The sequence below is a fragment of the Geotrypetes seraphini genome, chromosome 3 (genome assembly GCF_902459505.1).
Source record: "Geotrypetes seraphini chromosome 3, aGeoSer1.1, whole genome shotgun sequence".
Classification (NCBI taxonomy): Eukaryota; Metazoa; Chordata; class Amphibia; order Gymnophiona; family Dermophiidae; genus Geotrypetes; species Geotrypetes seraphini.
Window position 1 is genome coordinate 22,250,875 of NC_047086.1, and position 18,645 is coordinate 22,269,519.

General features: G+C 42.5%; 2 protein-coding genes across 6 annotated transcripts in view; both read left to right on the forward strand.

Annotated features, from left to right (window-relative positions):
• Positions 1 to 5,191, forward strand: part of RIPPLY2 (ripply transcriptional repressor 2) — a 71,719-nt gene extending 66,528 nt beyond the window's left edge. For all 4 annotated transcript variants that reach the window (XM_033937996.1, XM_033937995.1, XM_033937993.1 and 1 more), the window contains one exon: positions 4,415 to 5,191. In XM_033937996.1, coding sequence (XP_033793887.1) covers positions 4,415 to 4,577 — 163 coding nt within the window. In that variant the 3' untranslated portion in view covers positions 4,578 to 5,191. The remainder of the gene's footprint in view (positions 1 to 4,414) is intronic.
• A 10,590-nt stretch (positions 5,192 to 15,781) lies between these two features.
• Positions 15,782 to 18,645, forward strand: part of LOC117356395 (cytochrome b5 reductase 4) — a 96,734-nt gene continuing 93,870 nt past the window's right edge. For both annotated transcript variants that reach the window (XM_033935546.1, XM_033935547.1), the window contains exons 1-2: positions 15,782 to 16,037; positions 18,375 to 18,528. In XM_033935546.1, coding sequence (XP_033791437.1) covers positions 15,963 to 16,037; positions 18,375 to 18,528 — 229 coding nt within the window. In that variant the 5' untranslated portion in view covers positions 15,782 to 15,962. The remainder of the gene's footprint in view (positions 16,038 to 18,374; positions 18,529 to 18,645) is intronic.

Genomic DNA, 18,645 nt, shown 5'->3' on the forward strand with positions numbered 1-18,645 from the left:
AAAATGGAAAGATCGATAGCTATACAAAATGGGAATTATAAAACCTTTATTAAAATATGGGGGGCCATTGACATCTTTCTGTGATGATTAAACACCAATTATTCTATTATAATGAAATATACACCACGAATATTAGGGAGAGGGAAGGGTTATTATTGTATTGTGTATGTTAATAGTAAGGGTGGGGAGGGAGTGGGATGTTGGGTTTTATATATATAAAGTTGTTGTTATTCTGGATAGATTTGCAAGTGATGTTTTCAAAAGAATGTATGAATTTACTTTGTTCACTTGTTGAAAGTTTAAAAATTAATAAAGAATTAAAAAAAAAAAATTAAAACAAAAAATTAAAACATACTATGACAATAAGAATAGAAACAAAAGACCTCATTTAAATATATCAAAATTAATATTCTTATTTGTCAAATAAATAGGTCATCGGACTTAGCCAGGAGTTCATAACACTCTTTTCAGCTACAGTGGCAAAACAATGCTTAGAATTGAGGACATTAGTTGTTGGGCTGAGAACTTTTCATATACAGAATTCCCATGAATATGGACAATGACTTATTTTTTAGTAAAACAATTCTACCCCTCCCCCACTTGCTTTTTATGAAGTCATCGTTAGGCTTTTTTTATTGCCAGTTGCAGTGATAAAAACTCCAGCGCTCATAGAATTCCTATGAACGTCGAAGCTAACGCGGCTTCATAAAAGGATCCCTTTTCCTTTTTAATGCTTTTGCCCTCTGTGATCTCTATCTTTAACTTCATGTCCTCCTTCTTCACTGTGAATGTCTTTTTGTAACCCGTTCTGAGCTGTTGGGAGGACAGGATAGAAATCTAAATAAATAAATTGTTAATGCCAAGCTATACGGAAAAAAAATTGACTAATAAACAGGCCGAAGAAGCCTCCTTGAGGGCCGCAATCCAGTCGGCTTTTCAGGATTTCCCCAATGAATATGCGGTACGGGCAAAGGGAAGCGGCAGTGTGTAGGGGCGGGGGGAGGGACATCACCGCCCCGGGCGCCTCTTACTCTCGCTACACCACTGCTCAGCAGGCCTGTTGTTCAGCCGGTGCCACCGGGGTTAAACCTGGAAACTCAATGCCGAGTCATGCACCAGCATTGGATTTCTGGGTTTTCAGAGCCGGCCGATGCTCACTCTGAAGCACCGCATAAAGGGGTCCTTTTATTAAGGCATGCTAACCGATTTAGTGCGTGCTAAATGCTGAGGCACCCAGAGAATATTTAGCGCATGCTAAATTGATTATTGTGCCTTAATAAAAGGACCCCAAAGACAGGACTGACTTTTAAAAATGGTATTGTTATTAATAATGAATTACATTGCAAGTTAAATTGCACAAGAAACACGGAACTGGTAGGCTCCAGAAGTTCAAATAAAAATAAATGCGCTGACATTTGTCAACATTTGCTTATTTCTGATCTGAAGAAGGGGTTACGTTTGAAAGCTAATCATAACAAAACAGCGCAAGAGGTTTATCGAGCTGGCCGGCACGCCAATTGCTCTGCGCTGCCCTGAGGGTCATAGAGTTCCTATGAGCGTTGAGCAGCGTAGAGCATTCAACGCGCCGGCTGGCACTAAAACCTACTTGCGCTGTTTTGTAAAAAAGGGGGGGGGGGGAATGCATTAACTCCCTTTTACAAAGAATGCGCTAGTAGCTGCCGTGTGGCAAAAGCCCCAAAGCCCTTTAGATCACTACGGGCTTTGGGGCAGTTACTAAGGTGGCTAGTGTGGGTTTGCAAAAGGGAGGTAGCTTAGTCCAATAAAAAAGGCATTACTTTATTTCCTTGATGTTTTTGTTTTTATTAATTCAATTTTCTATACCATTCTCCCAGGAGAGCTTAGAACGGTTTACATGAATTTATTCAGGTACTTGAACATTTTTCCCTGTCTGTCCCGGTGGGCTCACAATCTATCTAATGTACCTGGGGCAATGGGGGGGGGGGGTTAAGTGAATTGCCCAGGTTTATTTCTACATATTACCTACCTAAAAATGTAAAATTGAAGAAACTACACAAGGCACAAGCTCTTCCTCAGACCACTATAAAGAGGAATGTAATGTAGTTTAAAAAAGAGGAGACCCAAGGAACGGAAAGAATCAATTAAGTAAAGGCCTAGATCAGTGTATCACAAACTGTGTGCTGCCTGGAATTCACCAACTCGTAGGAAGATTCCATATAGAAACATAGAAAGATGACGGCAGATAAGGGCTACAGCCCATCAAGTCTGCCCACACCATTGACCCTCCCTATTAAGTCTAATGACCCCCTTAAGTATAATTGTAATTATACTGCCACTCTACTGACCCGCTCTTTCAAGTCTATACCCTAGTGACCCTATCCCTTGGCATGACCCTCGTAGGGATCCCACATAGATATCCCATTTATTCTTGAAGTCTGAGATGCTGCGTGCCTCGATCACCTGCACTGGAAGCTTGTTCCAATGCTCAATCACTCTCTCCGTGAAGAAGTACTTCCTGGCGTCTCCATGAAACTTCCCTCCCCTGAGCTTGAGCGGATGACCCCTTGTGGTCGAGGGTCCCTTCAGAAGAAAGATATCATCTTCCACCTCGACCCGTCCCGTGATGTACTTAAAAGTCTCAATCATGTCTCCCCTCTCCCTACGCTCTTCGAGAGTGTAGAGCTGCAATTTGCTCAGTCTTTCTTTGTACGGGAGACCCTTTAGCCCCGAGACCATCCTGGTGGCCATCCGCTGAACCGATTCAACTCTGAGCACATCCTTACGGTAATGTGGCCTCCAAAATTGCACACAGTATTCCAGATGAGGTCTCACCATGGCTCTGTACAATGGCATCATGACTTCAGGCTTCCTGTTGACGAAGCTTCTCTTGATAGAGAATGACACAGTGACAAAATTCATCACCGTTCCCGTCCCCGTGGATAACCGCAGGAAATAATCCCATGTCATTTTCTAGTGTCTATTTCAACCTCGGTCCTTCTACACCAGCATTCTTCAAAGCAAAGCTTGTGGGTCAGTGGTTGTGGCCATTCATACTCTTGATTCTTCCCTCTCTCCATAAAGAATGACATGAAGATGGTTTCCCGCGGTTATCCGTGGGGACGGGAACGGTGATGAATTTTGTCACCGTGTCAACTTACCCCAAAGGATAAGCAGTGGCTTTCCCCAGTCTATCTTAACAGTTTATGGATTCCATCTCCTGGAATTTGAACAAATATTTTAAAAACATGGCTACGTTAACTGCTTTTACTACATCCTATGTGCTGAGCTGTGGCATAGCCATGGGGAGGCCCACCCATGTTGCACTCAGGCCCGCCCAAAATTTCATCTCCTTTAGTGTGGTTGATGGAGATTCCCAAGCTCCGCAAGCAAAAGACCTCTCCACCAAAAGAATGAACATATTGGGCAGCTGCCGGCACTGTCCTGGAGCCACAGGCTAAACCCTCCCTCATGCATGCTCAATTTTCTCACTCGTGTGAAACTTAGCATACGTGCATGGAAGCTGGTGGCTGCAGGACAATGTCGGCAGCCGTCCAACATGTAAACTCTTTGGCAGGGAGGTTTTCAGCTGAAGGAGCTTAGGGATCCTCACACATGTATGTAATTTTCCTTGCGCTCATGGAGCAGAAATTATTTTGCTTTAGTTGGGGGAGGGGGTGTGGAGATGAAACTTTTGGCCTACCCACTTTGCTCTCGAGCCCACCCTAAATCATCTGCCTGGCTACGCTATTGGTGCTGAGTGAAAAAATATTTCTTCTCCCATAGCATTTGTTTCAAATATATTCCTGTATATCTTCATGGTGTTTCCCCCTAGTCTTCGTACCCTTTCAGTGTTCAAACAACTGATTCAAAGCTGCTTGAAAATACAACTAAGAGGTTAAATGAAGAATTCAATACTATGCCACACTTTGTGTTTCACACTATATTAAAAACGGAATCTTCTGCTTCTCCCCTTTCCCCCATGAGGTGAATCTCCCCTATGATGTGAATCTTCTGCTTCTCCTCTCTCCGCCATAATGTGGAGACTTTAATCATTCCCACGGTTGATACATAGTAGCCAGATTCACGGTCTGTGATTGCAGGTCCATCAATGCAATAACTAGACTAGGTACATGGGGGAGAACTTGATAGTTGCAAATGAAGGGTCATGGCACCAGGATCCTGCCCGTTTCTGATGGAGCAGGAGGCCTAAGAAAGTAGAAGCAAACTGCAAAATCAATGCCTTCCTCTTCCCCATAATATATTTATAAATCATCTTGTATATAAATTGTTGACGGAGAGGTATAGATTACCCCATATGAAATCTGTTTGGTTCATCAGTACATTACCTATGTTTGTAAGAATAAGACCTTGTGTTGATCATGCATGTATATATTAAAAAAAATTAATGAATGAAATGTCCCATGTTTATTTTCAGGTTATTCTGGCCTAAATCAAAGTGCTATGACTATTTATATCGAGAAGCAGAAGTTCTTCTGAAAAATTTTCCTGTTCAAGCCACCATTTCCTTCTATGAAGACTCAGATTCAGACAGCGATGACAGTGACCTTGAGCATGATTCTGGAATTGAATCAGACTGACTTTTACAAAGTTATATTTGTTCTATGTATTAGCAGCATCACTGCAATCGCCAAATAGTAGCCGTGCCTAGGAAGCCCCCTCACTGCAGCTGCGAGAAGGAGTTGAAGCTGTATGATGGTAAGAATGTTTGAATGTCTCGATTATAAGCGCTGACATTCAGGCAAGTCAAAGAAGCAGTGCCTCCTAGCTAATCTATTCAGAAACTGAGCAAATGCATTTGAACATTCTTCTTTCCTGAGACTCTGAAAAAGAAACATCTTTTTTTTGGAAAGGGGATCGTCACTTAAGAGAGACAATTACTTAAACACAGAAATATGGAATACTTAATTTTATGTAAGGTTTGCCCCTCTTAGCTGACAAATATGAATTTTATCAGTATAATATTCTAGACTGTCTATGTTGTTCCAAGGCATAATCACAATCTTTAAGATATAAAACAAGCTTTGTTTATAATACAGAATTTGACTGACTCTAGACCTTACATGCAACACATTTATACCATGTAATAAAAGAACATGCGATTGGTTGACTGCTATCTTAATGTAAAAATGTATCATAGTGTTTGTAAGACAAAATAATTTATTTATAAGTTATTAAAGATTATTTGTTTTAACTTGTAATTGTCAGTGTATGTTTTTAGATAAAGGAGTTGTCCTAAAACAGAGATAAAGTTGATTAGGGTCCAAACAGAGAACAGTCCCTTCCCATCAGCCAATGGGATGCACGACCACCAGGAAGATTTCTTCTCTTATTTGTTTTGTTTCTTCTCTAAATGCACAGGAGAATCCTCCAAGTTCAGACACAAACTCCTCCAAGCCCCAACTCAACTGAATCCAGGTTGCTTGGGCTCTCTCACACACTTTGCACAGTAGTGCTGCCTGATTCAGAGAAAAAAATTTTTTTAATTCAATTCAGCCTATCGATTCTCCCTCCTATTACCCGTGCGTCAGTTTTCCGTCCCTCCCAGTCCCCTGTGTAGCATGTTTCAATGGACCTCCCTCGCCCCACTAAGATCTGATATACCATCGGGTCTCCTAATGCAGCAGCAGTGGCAGTGGCCGGCTTGCAGTTACAAGCTCTGAATAGGCTTATTTGCGGCCTGCCCTGCCAGGGCTTCCCTCTGCTGTGATATCAGTGACGTGGCAGAGGGAATGCCCCAGTGGGGTAGGTCACAAAAAAGCCTGTTCAGAGCTTGCATCTACTACTGCTACTGCTTTAGGAGGCCCTGGAGATATGTCAGACTTCACTGGGGGAGGGCTCTTCACTGAATCAGTCCAATTTTTTCAGTGAATCAATTCGAATTGGTGAATCGGGCAGCACTAATGCACAGGTGACACACAGGGACCGATCAAGACCTGCCCAAAAGGGTATTGTCAGACACAGAAGAATAGTGAATAGGTTTCTTGTAGATGAATCCACTGGTCAGACAGCACATATTGCCAACATGATAAAAGCACAAGACACAGTTCATAATGTTGCCTGCAAAGCTCTCTCCTACACATCTTCACACAGCATGATGGGCCCAGTGCTGGTTAATGACCTTGGTGGTGAACACACACATCTTGTATTCAAGTCCATAATGCTTCTGGAGAGAAAAGATGGTTTATGGCAGGGGTGTCAAAGTAGTGCATGCAAATAGATCTCATGCATATTCATTGGGGAAATCCTGAAAACCCGACTGGATTGCGGCCCTCGAAGAGGGACTTTGACACCCATGGTTTATGGCCTGAGTTAGGCCTCAAGCCTCCAAAAGGTAAAGGAGGGACAGAACACTAGTCTACTTAATTCCAATCTCTTTCTGCCAATTTTGGAGCACACACTGCAGAAATCGGACTGGCTGCTGTTTTATTTCCCAACTACTAGAGTCACCATTGAAGTTCACGCCACTCTTGATCCTGATCTCTCTCTGCCATTTACAGGACCCGGATCATAGAAGTCTGCTTGACTTGGGTCTTACTTCTCAATCTCTGAACTTACTATTAAAGCTCACTCTAGCTGTGAAGTCATTTAAGTTGTGCTTTAATTGGATTCCAATTTTTTTTCTATATATTGATCCTCTGTGTTTACTGCATATGGGCGAGCTAAGACCATTTGTTAGCACAGCTTAGTAAAATGATCTCAAAGTGAATGCAAACAAAATTTTCATGTTCTGATTAGACATAAATGTTACTATGTCAAATCTCTAACACACCTGGAAAGAACAAAACTAAAATAAAATCAGCACTTATTTTCAAACATATTATTTTCTCTGAAATATTATTTATCTAGAAGTTATATTTGGATATTATTCTCAACAGTTACGGCCTCTTTTACAAAGCCGCGCAGCAACAGCCCCGAAGCCCTTTAAATCTCTATGGATTTCGGGTCCGTTAGCGCAGCTTTGTAGTCCCTCTTTTACTAAACCGCGGTAGAAGTTTCTACTGTGATCCGGAGTGCTAAATGCTCTGATGCTCATGAGCGTCAGAGCATTTAGCATTCCGGGTCGTGGTGGAAACCTCTACCGTGGCTTAGTAAAATGGGGGGGGGGGGGGTGTTACCATTTATTACTTAATTGTAGAGCTGTACCAAATACCATATTTTATCATTCAGCTGAATACAAATAACAATTAGAAATAATAAAAGAAGCAATGTGAAATCAGAGATCAAGGGTTTATTTCAATAGTATTTAGCACAGTAGAGCCTTGGCTTATTCATATCACTATTCAGTTGAATATGAATACTGGATTTGCAGTACTATGTAGGACAAAATTGAATACAAATATTCAGCACAGCCAGTGGCATAGTAAGGGGAGTGCAGATCGCCTCAGGTGCTATCTTCCTTTCTGCTCCCCTCCCCCCTTCACTTGAAATGTTTGCTGGGATGAACAGCTTGCGCTGGCCTCGGCTCCCATCTGATGTCAGTTTCTGGTCGGCGGACCAGTACATGATGTCAGAAAGAAGTCAAGGTTGCCGTGAGCAGGTTAACGATATAGCTCACACTGGGAAACACTTCAACAGGTACAGGGGGTGGGGGGGCTAGAGTGGTAAGGAAAAGTAGGGGGCTCATGGCATGGCAATGCCACTGCCCCAGGCATCTCCTTCCCTCACTATGCCACTGGGTACAGCCCTACTTAATTATAATATCTACGTCATTTATCTCTCCTCCCTTCCTTCAAAAGAACCCTTGGGTACAGTTGTTACAGTCCTATACTAAGAGATTTTTGCAATGAATGATTTTAATTTTTTTTTTCCCATAATAAGATAATGGTTAAAGAAGGGAGGGAGGGAAGGGGTAAGGAATTTATTCTCTTTATTATACATTATAAAAAATATATCATAATGAATAGTCCTATGAGAAATTAATGTGATAAAGGGAGAGAAAAGGGTTCATAATTAAATAATAATTGATAAAATCATTACAATATATATGTTATATAAATTCATAAGAAAAATAATATAAAATATGGTTTATATAAAATACATTATAGAGATATCAAGTGTATTGTTAAGATAAATGTATGGAAAATTTATAACACTTGTTGATATGTGAAAAATCAATTAAAAAAAAAAAAAAAAGAGATTTTATTCTCCCCTTGTATATGAGTAACATTTTAAGGCAATTTAGCATGCCGAGAGGTAAACAGAAATGTAGCAAGATTGTATTATTCAGATCCAAATCAATGCATTGTTTACATAAATATAATAGCATCAAATACACTTTTTATTGATTTTAGGAGTTAATATTTTAACCTTGATTAAGGCATATCAAACACCCATTGAAATGTAAACGATCTCAAATAAATAGGGAGAAAACATTTACCAGACGTTGGCCAAGTTGACCCTGGCTCTTGACAGAGTCGCTTCATTGGCTCCCCGTCCATTTCCAAATACAGTTTAAACTCCTCTTGCTGACTTACAAGTGCATTTGCTCTGAAGCCCCCCCTCCCCACCGTTATCTCACCCTATGTTCCCTCCCCCCCTCCGTGATCTCCACTCATCAGGCAAGTCCCTCTTATCTGTACCCTTCTCTTTCACTGCCAATTCCAGACTCCGTTCCTTCTTTCTTGTGGCACAGTATGCCTGAACAGGCTGCTTGAATCAATATATTGTGCTCTGTCCCTAGCCAAATCCAAGCTAAAAGCCCACTTTTTTTAATCTGAGACTGAGAGGGGACATAATAGAAATATTCAAGATACTGAAGACTTATTAGATAAAGACAGGTTGTTCACCCTCTCCAAGGCAGGGAGAACGAGAGGGCACTCTCTAAAGTTAAAAGGGGATAGATTCCGTACAAATGTAAGGAAGTTCTTCTTCACCCAGAGAGTGGTAGAAAACTGGAACGTTCTGCTGGAGGCTGTTATAGGGGAAAACACCCTCCAGGGATTTAAGACAAAGTTAGACAAGTTCCTGCTGAACTGGAACGTACGCAAGTAAGGCTAGTCTGTTAATGTAGGGTCATGAAATGGTTAACTGTTGTTTAAAATATTGCTCTGGCCTACATAGCTGAAAACAGTGTACAATCTATTGACTTCATCTGCCTAAAATGTATGTCCCTGCCTTACCACATTGTAAGCTAAATAGATAAGAGTTTGAGCCATGATGTACCCTGCCCTTCTGTACATTTAACTGTAAGAGTTAGATAAGTGTCCTGCACAAAATGTGCCAATTTAAGGGCCAGTCTGGACCCACACACTGATACTTCAAACGCAAGCACAGCGGGTACCCTCTTATTCATTCCTCAACACTTGGCCCTCACCATTGTCAAAAGATGCTATGATCTGGCACTCTGGAGAACCAGCTATGAAAATGACTCTCAAGAGACATTTCTTTATCAAGCACCTTGACCAGCTAGTCCGGAATATGGTCGGTTCTAGACTAAATTCCCCAATCGGATGACTGCCACCTCTTGGACACCAACCCATTGGAACATATCCAATGCAGGTTCTGTCTGTAGACTTCACCCACATGCCCACCTCTCATTCCTTCAGCCACCTCCTAGTCTTCACAGATACCCTGACTAGATGGGTTGAAGCCTTCCCTACTCGTACTGAATGCGCCAGGGAAATAACCAAACACTTCCTAAATGACATAATTCTGTGCTTTGGTCTCCCTGATTCTATAGGCAGTGACAACGATCCTGCTTTCATTGCTGATGTTGTCTAACAAACTGCTCAGGCCCTCCAAATTGAATGGACATTATATGCTGCTTACCACCCCCAGAGCTGAAAGGACACTTCTCAGGAAAAAATTGAAGAAACTAATCTGCCCTGGCCTGTCCTGTTGCCTCTTGTTCTTTTCAGATCAGGTGTACCTTGTCAAAACTCACTGGATTGTCCCCGTTTCAGCTCATATTTGGCCGCCCACCGCCCATTATGAATCCAGACCCTGGTTCCTTTGCTACTCTGGGATCAGATATCCTCCAGAGTCAGGTCCAGTCTTTAGCTAAAGCCCTTTAAGAGCTCCACCAATGGGTCCTGGAAAGGGCCCCACTACCGATAGCTACACAAGTCCATGGGTATGTCCCTGGAAATACAGTATGGCTAAAACTTGGAAGTCAGACCCCCCTGAAACCTAGGTGGATAGGTCCTTTTACTGTCCTAATTTCTTCTCTTACAGTTGTCAAGGTGTCCGGACACGAAACTTGGTTCCACTACAACACGGATCTTCAGCTGAAGCTTTCTAAGACCTCAAAGGTTCTGAATATTTACCACTGTACTTAGCAGGTGTTCTGAATATAATTCTTTATAAGTATTTGAGTTTAATTGACTACCTGTGGTTCACCACTGCTTTTAGCAAGTGTCTTGAGTATAACTGTTTGAAGTTTTCTAAGTTGTGCCTGAAAGAAAAATGAGCTTTCTATGTTAGTATATATATATATATATATATATATGACATTTGTGTTGCTCTCACTGCCTTATGTTTCTTTTTCTGTAGTTCTTTCCTATTGTACTTAATAAGGGCCCCTAGCCCCTTTGCCTGATGTTTGTTTGCATGATGGAATTAAGTACAGAAAGTGTCAAACATCTGAGGGTATTTTCTGTTTCCAACCTACTGGTGATGAAGTTTAAAAGTGGGCGGAAATCTGCATTGATAATATTGAGGGTCCACTTATCAACTAGACTCTTATTGTAGACCCCACTCGCCCGGTGTCTTTGTATTGTGATACATGTATGTTATTTGATGTTTCTCAAGGTCATGGTACTACCCCTAATACAGTTTTATGTGGCTCCCTAGATTGACAGCGTTATTATAACAAATGTGCTAAGTATATATGTCTGTATAACCTGATGCCTTTAAGAACTGCCCCTATGAGGAAGCCTTCACTAATGATGGAGCCTGTCCTTTATAGGACAGTGTCTCGTGGGCCACCTACAAGAACCCTCATAAATACTCAGCCAATACCCCCTCTGCCTCCCTTACTTTAGGTCCTAGCTCCGGCCCCTTGTGTACTACAGGCTATTGTAATCCCATGGTTTTCACTATCACTGACCCATATAACTGGAATGCCAATGTCCAAGTTTATTAAAAAGTTTGTTATACCGCTTATATAAATTTCTAGGCGGTGTACAATAATAGTAAAATATGGGAAATCGTTAAAAGTTACACCAAACAAAAGACCACTGAAGACAAAAAAAAAGTAAACTCCATACAAAAGGGGAAAAGGGAAGAACTACAATATTTAAAATAAGATAAAGTACATTTAAAAAGGAAAAAACAATAGGAAGGGAAAGACTGACGATTGTTTAGTCCTAAAAAGGACAGTTTTATTCAAAAGCATCCTTAAACAAAAAAGTTTTAAGTTTAGCTTTAAATTGTTTAATAGAAGGTTCCGTCCGCAAATAGGAGGGCAATGAGTTCCAAAGGGTAGGAGCAGTAACAGCAAAATTATTGGATCTCAAAGTGTTGATCGATTTGAGTGATGGGACAACTAAAAGATTCTGCGATGTGGAACGAAGAGATCTTGTTGGGTGATAAGGAGTAAGAAGTTGGTCGATAAATGCTGGTTGATTGAATGATTTGGTAGTAAAAGTTAATAGCAAGATTTTATAGTTAATTCGATGTTCAACCGGTAACCAGTGAGCATCGATCAGAAGAGGTGAAACATGGTCATATTTTCTAGCACCATAAATAATTTTAATAGCAGTGTTTTGTATTATCTGTAAGCGTCATATTTCCTTTCTGGTGATACCCTTATAGAGGGAGTTACAGTAATCTATACAGGCGATAACTAAAGAATGGATTAGTGTATTTAAGGAGGAAAGATCTAAGAGTTTTGAAAGAGAGCGAATCATTCTGAGGTGGTAGAAACATTTCTGAACCACCGTACTGATGTGATCGTGAAAAGAAAATTTAGAGTCAAAAGTTACTCCTAAGAGTTTCAGAGTGGGAACCATGTTAATTGGAAAAGATTCGAATTTCAAAGGGGCCTGGAGAGTTAGCTCTTCTTTAAGAGGGAAAATCATTAGTTTGGATTTATCAATGTTAAGTGATAACATATTTGCATCAAGCCAAGATTTGATTTTCTCAAGTTTTTGATTGATTGAGGCAACTTCCCCAATATTATTCAAATCAATCGGATGAACTAACTGTACATCATCAGCATAAGCGAAAGTGGTGAAGCCTATGGATTGGCCCACCGTCAGAAGAGGAGACAGAAAGATATTGAAAAGAAGAGGGGACAGGATAGATCCTTGAGGAATCCCATATCCAGTGGAAGAAGGTTCAGAGGAAGAGTTGTTAAAGATAACCTTAGATGATCTGTGCGAAAAGTAAGAGGTAAACCATTCCAAAGCAAGTCCTGTTATACCTATTTCACGGAGCCTGGAAAGTAATAAACTGTGATCGATAGTGTCGAAGGCAGAAGAGAGGTCTAGTGAGATAAGCAAGATTGATTGACGATGGTCTAAGTAATAAAGTATTTTAGCAGTTAACCTCAACAAGGAGAGTTCTGTGGAATGTTGGGAGCGAAAACCAGTTTGGTTGGGATGTAGTACTTTAGTTTTTTTCAATAAAATCTGAAAGCTGATGAAACACAATTTTTTCAGTAAGCTTGGCCATAAATGGAACATTGGCTATTGGGCGATAGTTGGACAATTCCTGAGTACTGGATTTGTGATCCTTAACAGTTGGGAAGATGATTGTTTGTTTCCAAGCTTTAGGTATATGGCCTGAAGATAAGCTAGAATTAACCAAGTCTTTAATGTATGGACCGAAAAAGGAGTAGAAACGTTTCAGAAGAAAAGGAGGAATAACTTCAAAAGTAGTTCCTTTTATATTAAGAGAGTTGAGGTATGTTTGAATTTTCTGTAAGTTTGGAAGAACAAAGCTAGAAAATTTTGAGAAGGGTAAATTAGAATTTGCTGAGTCAGTAAAATCAGAGACATAGCTAGAGTTTGATGATTGAGAAAAATTTTCCCGTATTCTTTTTACTTTGTCGGTAAAGTATGATGCAAGAGTTTGTGCCGACAATGATTGTGGAGTTTTGTCTATTTCCTTTTTCTTTGTTGTTAAAGATTTAACTATAGCAAAGAGTGCAGAAGGATTTTTTGCTTTGTTAATTAATTTAGAATAGTATTCTTTTTTTGCTTTATTGATTTCGGTCTTATAATAAGCTGCATGATCCTTGAACTTATCAAGATTGAAGGAAGTTTTATTTCACCTCCATTTGCGTTCAAGGGAGTGCAGTTGTTTTTTAATATGAGTCAGACTAGGGGAAAACCAAGGATTTTTTAAAGTACGTGGGTAACGTGTAAATATAGTTATAGGAGCAAGAGAGTCTAGAAGCTTGGTTGTGGCTAAGTTCCATGTCCAAGTCCAGAAGGCCAGAGATCGCATGGCATTGTATATTGATGGTAAAAGGTGAGACCAAGGTACTGTTGTATATGTCCGTATTGTATCCGGCTCATGTGCTCCTGTCCATCACTCTTTGGTGTTTCCACAGTTTTATGAAAGTAGATGCTGATATCTTGTAATCACTAGAAATCTGTTTATACAGTTTGTTGAAACTATAGGTCAGACTTTTAATGTTAGCAATTGTTTTGTATGAGGAGGGACTGGTATGGGAGAACAGTGGCTATGGGAGGCAAAGCAGCTGGACATGTTAAACCTGACTTCACAGACCCTCACAAATTTACATCAGGTCCACAACCTTCACGATGGGCCTTGCGAACCTCCATTGTTGCTTCCCACTGTCTTCAGCGCTCTTCAGACACTGCTTAATGGAACTTCCTATGAATGATGGTCAGCTCCTGATAGTTGATATTGGCTCTGTGATCTGTTTGCCTACTCTTGATTGCCTGCTAACTAGACTGGTACATGTGTACTTTGCATGATCCGCCCCAGCTTCTTCCTGTTACCGCTGGCCGATGGTGAACACCTGGGAGCCCCTGTATTCAACACCAGGGGTCGCCAAAGTGGTCTACTTCCACCAATTCCCTTAAAATAGGTGAATGGGGTGATGACTGTCCTGCAGAATGGATCATGGCTGTTTACGGACCTGCCACATGGGCCGAGGATGACACCTGGGGCTATCGGACCCCAATCTATATGCTGAACTGCATTATTCGTCTACAAGCTGTACTCTAACTGATAACTAATGAGACCACCCGAGCTATGAGTACCATTGGCAGAGCAAATGCTAAAATGCACACTGCTATTTCTCAGAACAGCCTAGCTCTCTAGACAGAAGGTGGTGTCTGTGGTAAATTCAACCTTTCCAACTGCTGTCTTGAACTTGAGTAAAGTGATTGAGGACTTTGTGGATCGTATCACCAAGCTGGCTCATGTTCCTGTCCAGACCTGGCGTGACCTTACTGCAGACTGGATCTCTGGTACCTTCAGCTCCTGGTTGCCCTCTGGTTCAGCACTGAAGACCATCTTGCAGGTTGCTGCCCTGTCTTCTCTGCTCCTTTGCTGCCTGCCCTGTATGGTCCCCATAGCAATAAAGCTGCTCCACTGAACTATGGACTCTGCTGTCAACCATTCCACTGCTGCATTGGCCCTTGCCCTCTCCCAGTATGGTCCCTTATCCACTGGGGACCCCGACTTTCTTGACCCCTAACTTTATTTTGTCAGGCTTGGCTCCTTAGGTACGCCAGCCTGAAAGGGGGGAATGTAGGGTCATGAAATGGTTAACTGTTGTTTAAAATATTGACCTCATCTGCCTAAAATGTATGTCCCTACCTTACCACATTGTAAGCTAAATAGATAAGAGTTTGAGCCATGATGTACCCAGCCCTTCTGTACATTTAACTGTAAGAGTTAGATAAGTGTCCTGCTAGTAACCTGCTAGTGTGAGCTTAGAACCAATGAGTGTTAAGAAAAGTAACACGTGAAAAGCTTTTTCTAGAATTCAGTTGTATAGCCAGAAAAATGAATAAATATCTCTGTAACTTCCTGGTTTTGGCACTTCTGAGCCAACTTGGAGCTCAGGGGTCCAGCATGCATTCTGTAATAAATCTCTTGTATTTTCTTCACGCCTCTGACTTTGTGTGTCCAAGTGACCTTTCATTAGGGCAATGGTCTTTGACCTAAGGGCCACTGCTGGGCAGGCTGGACCACTGGTTTGACCCAGCAGTGGCAATTCTTATGTTCTTAACTCCCACTCACTGCTGTCAGATACTTATACCCACTATCAATTCCTCTACCATAATCTCCCGAACCCTGAAATAATAATAATAATAATATCAACTTTTATTTTTCTATACCGTCATAATCTTGCGACTTCTAGGTGGTTCACAAAGAAGAAGAGCTGTACAATCAGCGAATTACAGTAGATGAATACAAGATGGTTGAAAGGAAAATTATACATAGGTTGAATTATAAGAAATTAACTATTTTACATTTTACATTGAAAATAGTCGGACACCAGTGAATATCAGGATACAATTATGAAGAGGGAATTTTAGCAGACAGGGAATGTGGATAAATTAGATTGTAAGCTCTTCTGAGCAGGGACTGTCTATTGTGTGTTAGAATGTACAGCGCTGCGTACGCCTTCCAGTACTGTAGAAATAATAAATAGTAATAGCATTAAAGCAAAACTCGGGCGCCCATAAGTGTCACAACTGTTCAACTTCATCCTTACAGACAACCAAAAGCTTTGCTCATCTGCAGCTCCTGTAACTTCATGCAAAAAGCCTCTTCCTGATCTCTCGAAACCGCAGCGCACCTACTCTTCCGGGCTCCCTCTTCCGGGAGATCGGTTATAGGCCGGATTCCCTCCACGTGACATTTTTGCTCTTCCTCGGATTGGTGGCGGTGCTAGCGGCGGGGCGGGGCCTCGTAATTTTCCGGGGCTTGTTGCCGAGGTGAGGGCTGTGGGCTCGCGCGGCTGCCCCACGGCTTTGCGTCCTCGTGCGGGGGCAGCGCGTCGGTTGAGGCCGGCGTTTCCCGCCCGATTTGACATGCTGAACGTGCCCGCTCCGGCCTTCCCGGCGCCCGGCTCCCAGCAGAGGGCGGCCGAGGCAGGGAGGAAGAAGGTGAGCTGGGAGGGGGAGGGGAAAGGGAGAGGGGGAGGGAGAGGGAGAGGGGGAGGGGGAGGAAGAGGGGGAGGGGGAGGGGGAGGGAGAGGGGGAGGGGGAGGGGGAGGGAGAGGGGGAGGGGGAGGGGTGCTGCTGCTGCTGCTGCTGAAGAGTTCTCATTCCAAACAACTTCCTAAATCCTGAGCCTTATTTTGCCATTGCAGCTGAAAAGAATGTGATTTTATTTTTTCAAAGTATCAATGTACAGAATCCTAATGCTATGCTTTTTGACATTGTTTCCAGTGGCATAGTCAGGGTGACTGGCGGCCGGGGCAGTGGTGCCCCTTCCCCATACCTTTTTAACTTCAGCGTGATCAGCGAATAACTTACTGCCTCCATTGGGTTCGGCGCTCTCTCTGATTTTGTTTCCTCCTGGAAGTGATGTCAAAGAAAGTGCTGAAGCCGATGTTGCTGCTCGCGCCGAAGTTAAAAAGGTACAGGGAAGGGGGGGGGGGGAGAGTAGGAGGGATGCCGGCGCCCTGAGGAAGGCTGCGCCTAGGGCTGGGGTTACCAGATTTTCCACCTGGGAAATCTAGACCTGCCACAGACCCGCCCAGTCCCACCCATCCCTGCCCAATCTGTCACGCCACTCCCCCCCCCCCCCCCGCTGCCTGCTCTCACCGGGCAGGACATCTGCGCATGCGTGGATACGACGTGCGTGATGTCATTGCGTCGTATCTGCATATGCATGGATGCCCTCCTGCCCGAAGGAAAGCTTTTCAAAACCCAGACATGTCCTCAAAAGGAGGACAGATCCGGGGAAATCCGGACGTCTGGTAACTCTACCCAGGGCGGACCGCCCCCATTATATCCCCCTTACTATGCCACTGATTGTTCAATGAAGAGTGTAGAGTTTTCAAGTGTGGAACTCGGAGCCGTCATCAAGTTCCTATTCTTGCAGAAAAAAAACTCCAAAGGAAAACCATGAATGTATGATGCAAAACATTGAGTGACAAATGGCCATCATATTTCGCAGTGAAGATGTGATGTTGCAAACTTTCAGCATGGAGATTTTGAGACCGAAGATAAAGCAAGATCTTGGAGGCCTCAAATGGTGTCAACTCCTGAAATTATTGACCATGTCCATGACTTGATTTTGACAGATCAGTGAATATTGGCTAAAACAATTGCTGAGACACTACAGATATCCAGGGAATGTATTGGGTGTTTACCGTATATACTCAAATATAAACTGGGGGTTTTGGGCCCAAAAATGGGGGTCCTGGTTTATATTTTGCCCAGCGCCACTCTCCCATACTTATTGCAGGCCTCTGCTAGGCCGTCGGACTCTGCACCCTGTCCCCCCTCTATGCCCTGTCTTTCGTACTTCCTCTGTTACAGGAATCCCTGGTGGTCCAGAGGTGTAGCAGGCAGGAGCAAGCTTTCCGCGTTCTTGCCCCGCTGCTAACCTGGTTGGTGGCTGCTGCTAATTCCGGCTTAAGCCGCTGAGCAGTACTGAGCAGAAGCGCGCTTGGTGCTGAGCGGCTTCCTGAATGGCTCCTGTGAATTTCATTCAGGAAGCCGCTCAGCACCAAAGTGCGCTTCTGCTTGGTACTGCTCAATGGCTTAAGCTGGAACTTGCGGTAGCGACCAACCGGGTTAGTAGCGGGGCAGGAGTGTGTAAAGCTCGCTCCTTCCTGCTATACCTCTGGACTACCAGGGATTCCAGTAGCAGACGAGGTATGATGGACAGGACAGAGAGGAGGACAGGGTGGAGAGCCAGGGAGGGAAGAGGGCTGTGTGCAGTGCATGGCAGGGGAGGGAGCTGGTGCAGCTCAGGGCAGGGCACTTGAATATTAATCCACCTGACATATTCGAGTCAACCATTTTTCCTCCTTTTTGGGGGGAAAAATGGAGATCTCGATTTATTTTCGGATCGACTTATGTTCGAGTGAAAGAGTTCTAAAAGGGGAATATTTATAAGAAGCAGATTACCTTGGTCTCTCCTGAAGTTTGCAACGTTATGCTCAATAGATTTCACTAATTTTAGTGATGCTTTGTATACATTGGCTTTCCAAAGCACCTGAACCCCAAGTGGATTGGAAGTTGGTAATCCAGAGCGTGGTAGAAATAGTATATTGCAGAGACTAATATGGCTTCATAAAAGGGGGGGGGGGAGTTAAAGAAATATCCTATTTCTGGATGTTCATGTTTGGTGACTTAAATTAATGGGTGCTGATTCAGAGACCTCAGGTTTTCCTTGCAGTTAGCATCTTTAATTCTTTGCAAATATTAGATATGTGAAGTTTAGTTTTAGCTCTAGAGTTAACTGTCTTTTTAATATTGCATTTATAGATACCTCTAAAACCTGGAAGGAGTCTTATGGACTGGATTCGCTTAACCAAGAGTGGAAAAGACTTAACAGGCCTTCAAGGGAGATTGATTGAGGTGACTGAAGAAGAGCTTGCAAGACACAATACGAAAGAGGATTGTTGGATATGTATAAGAGGTAAACGGAGCAAAGATTTGCACAAGCTTAATATATATATATATATCTCCACAAATAGTACCAAAACTATTAGACACAAAGTTGTCAAATTGCAAGAAGATTGTAAAAGTTGCAAGA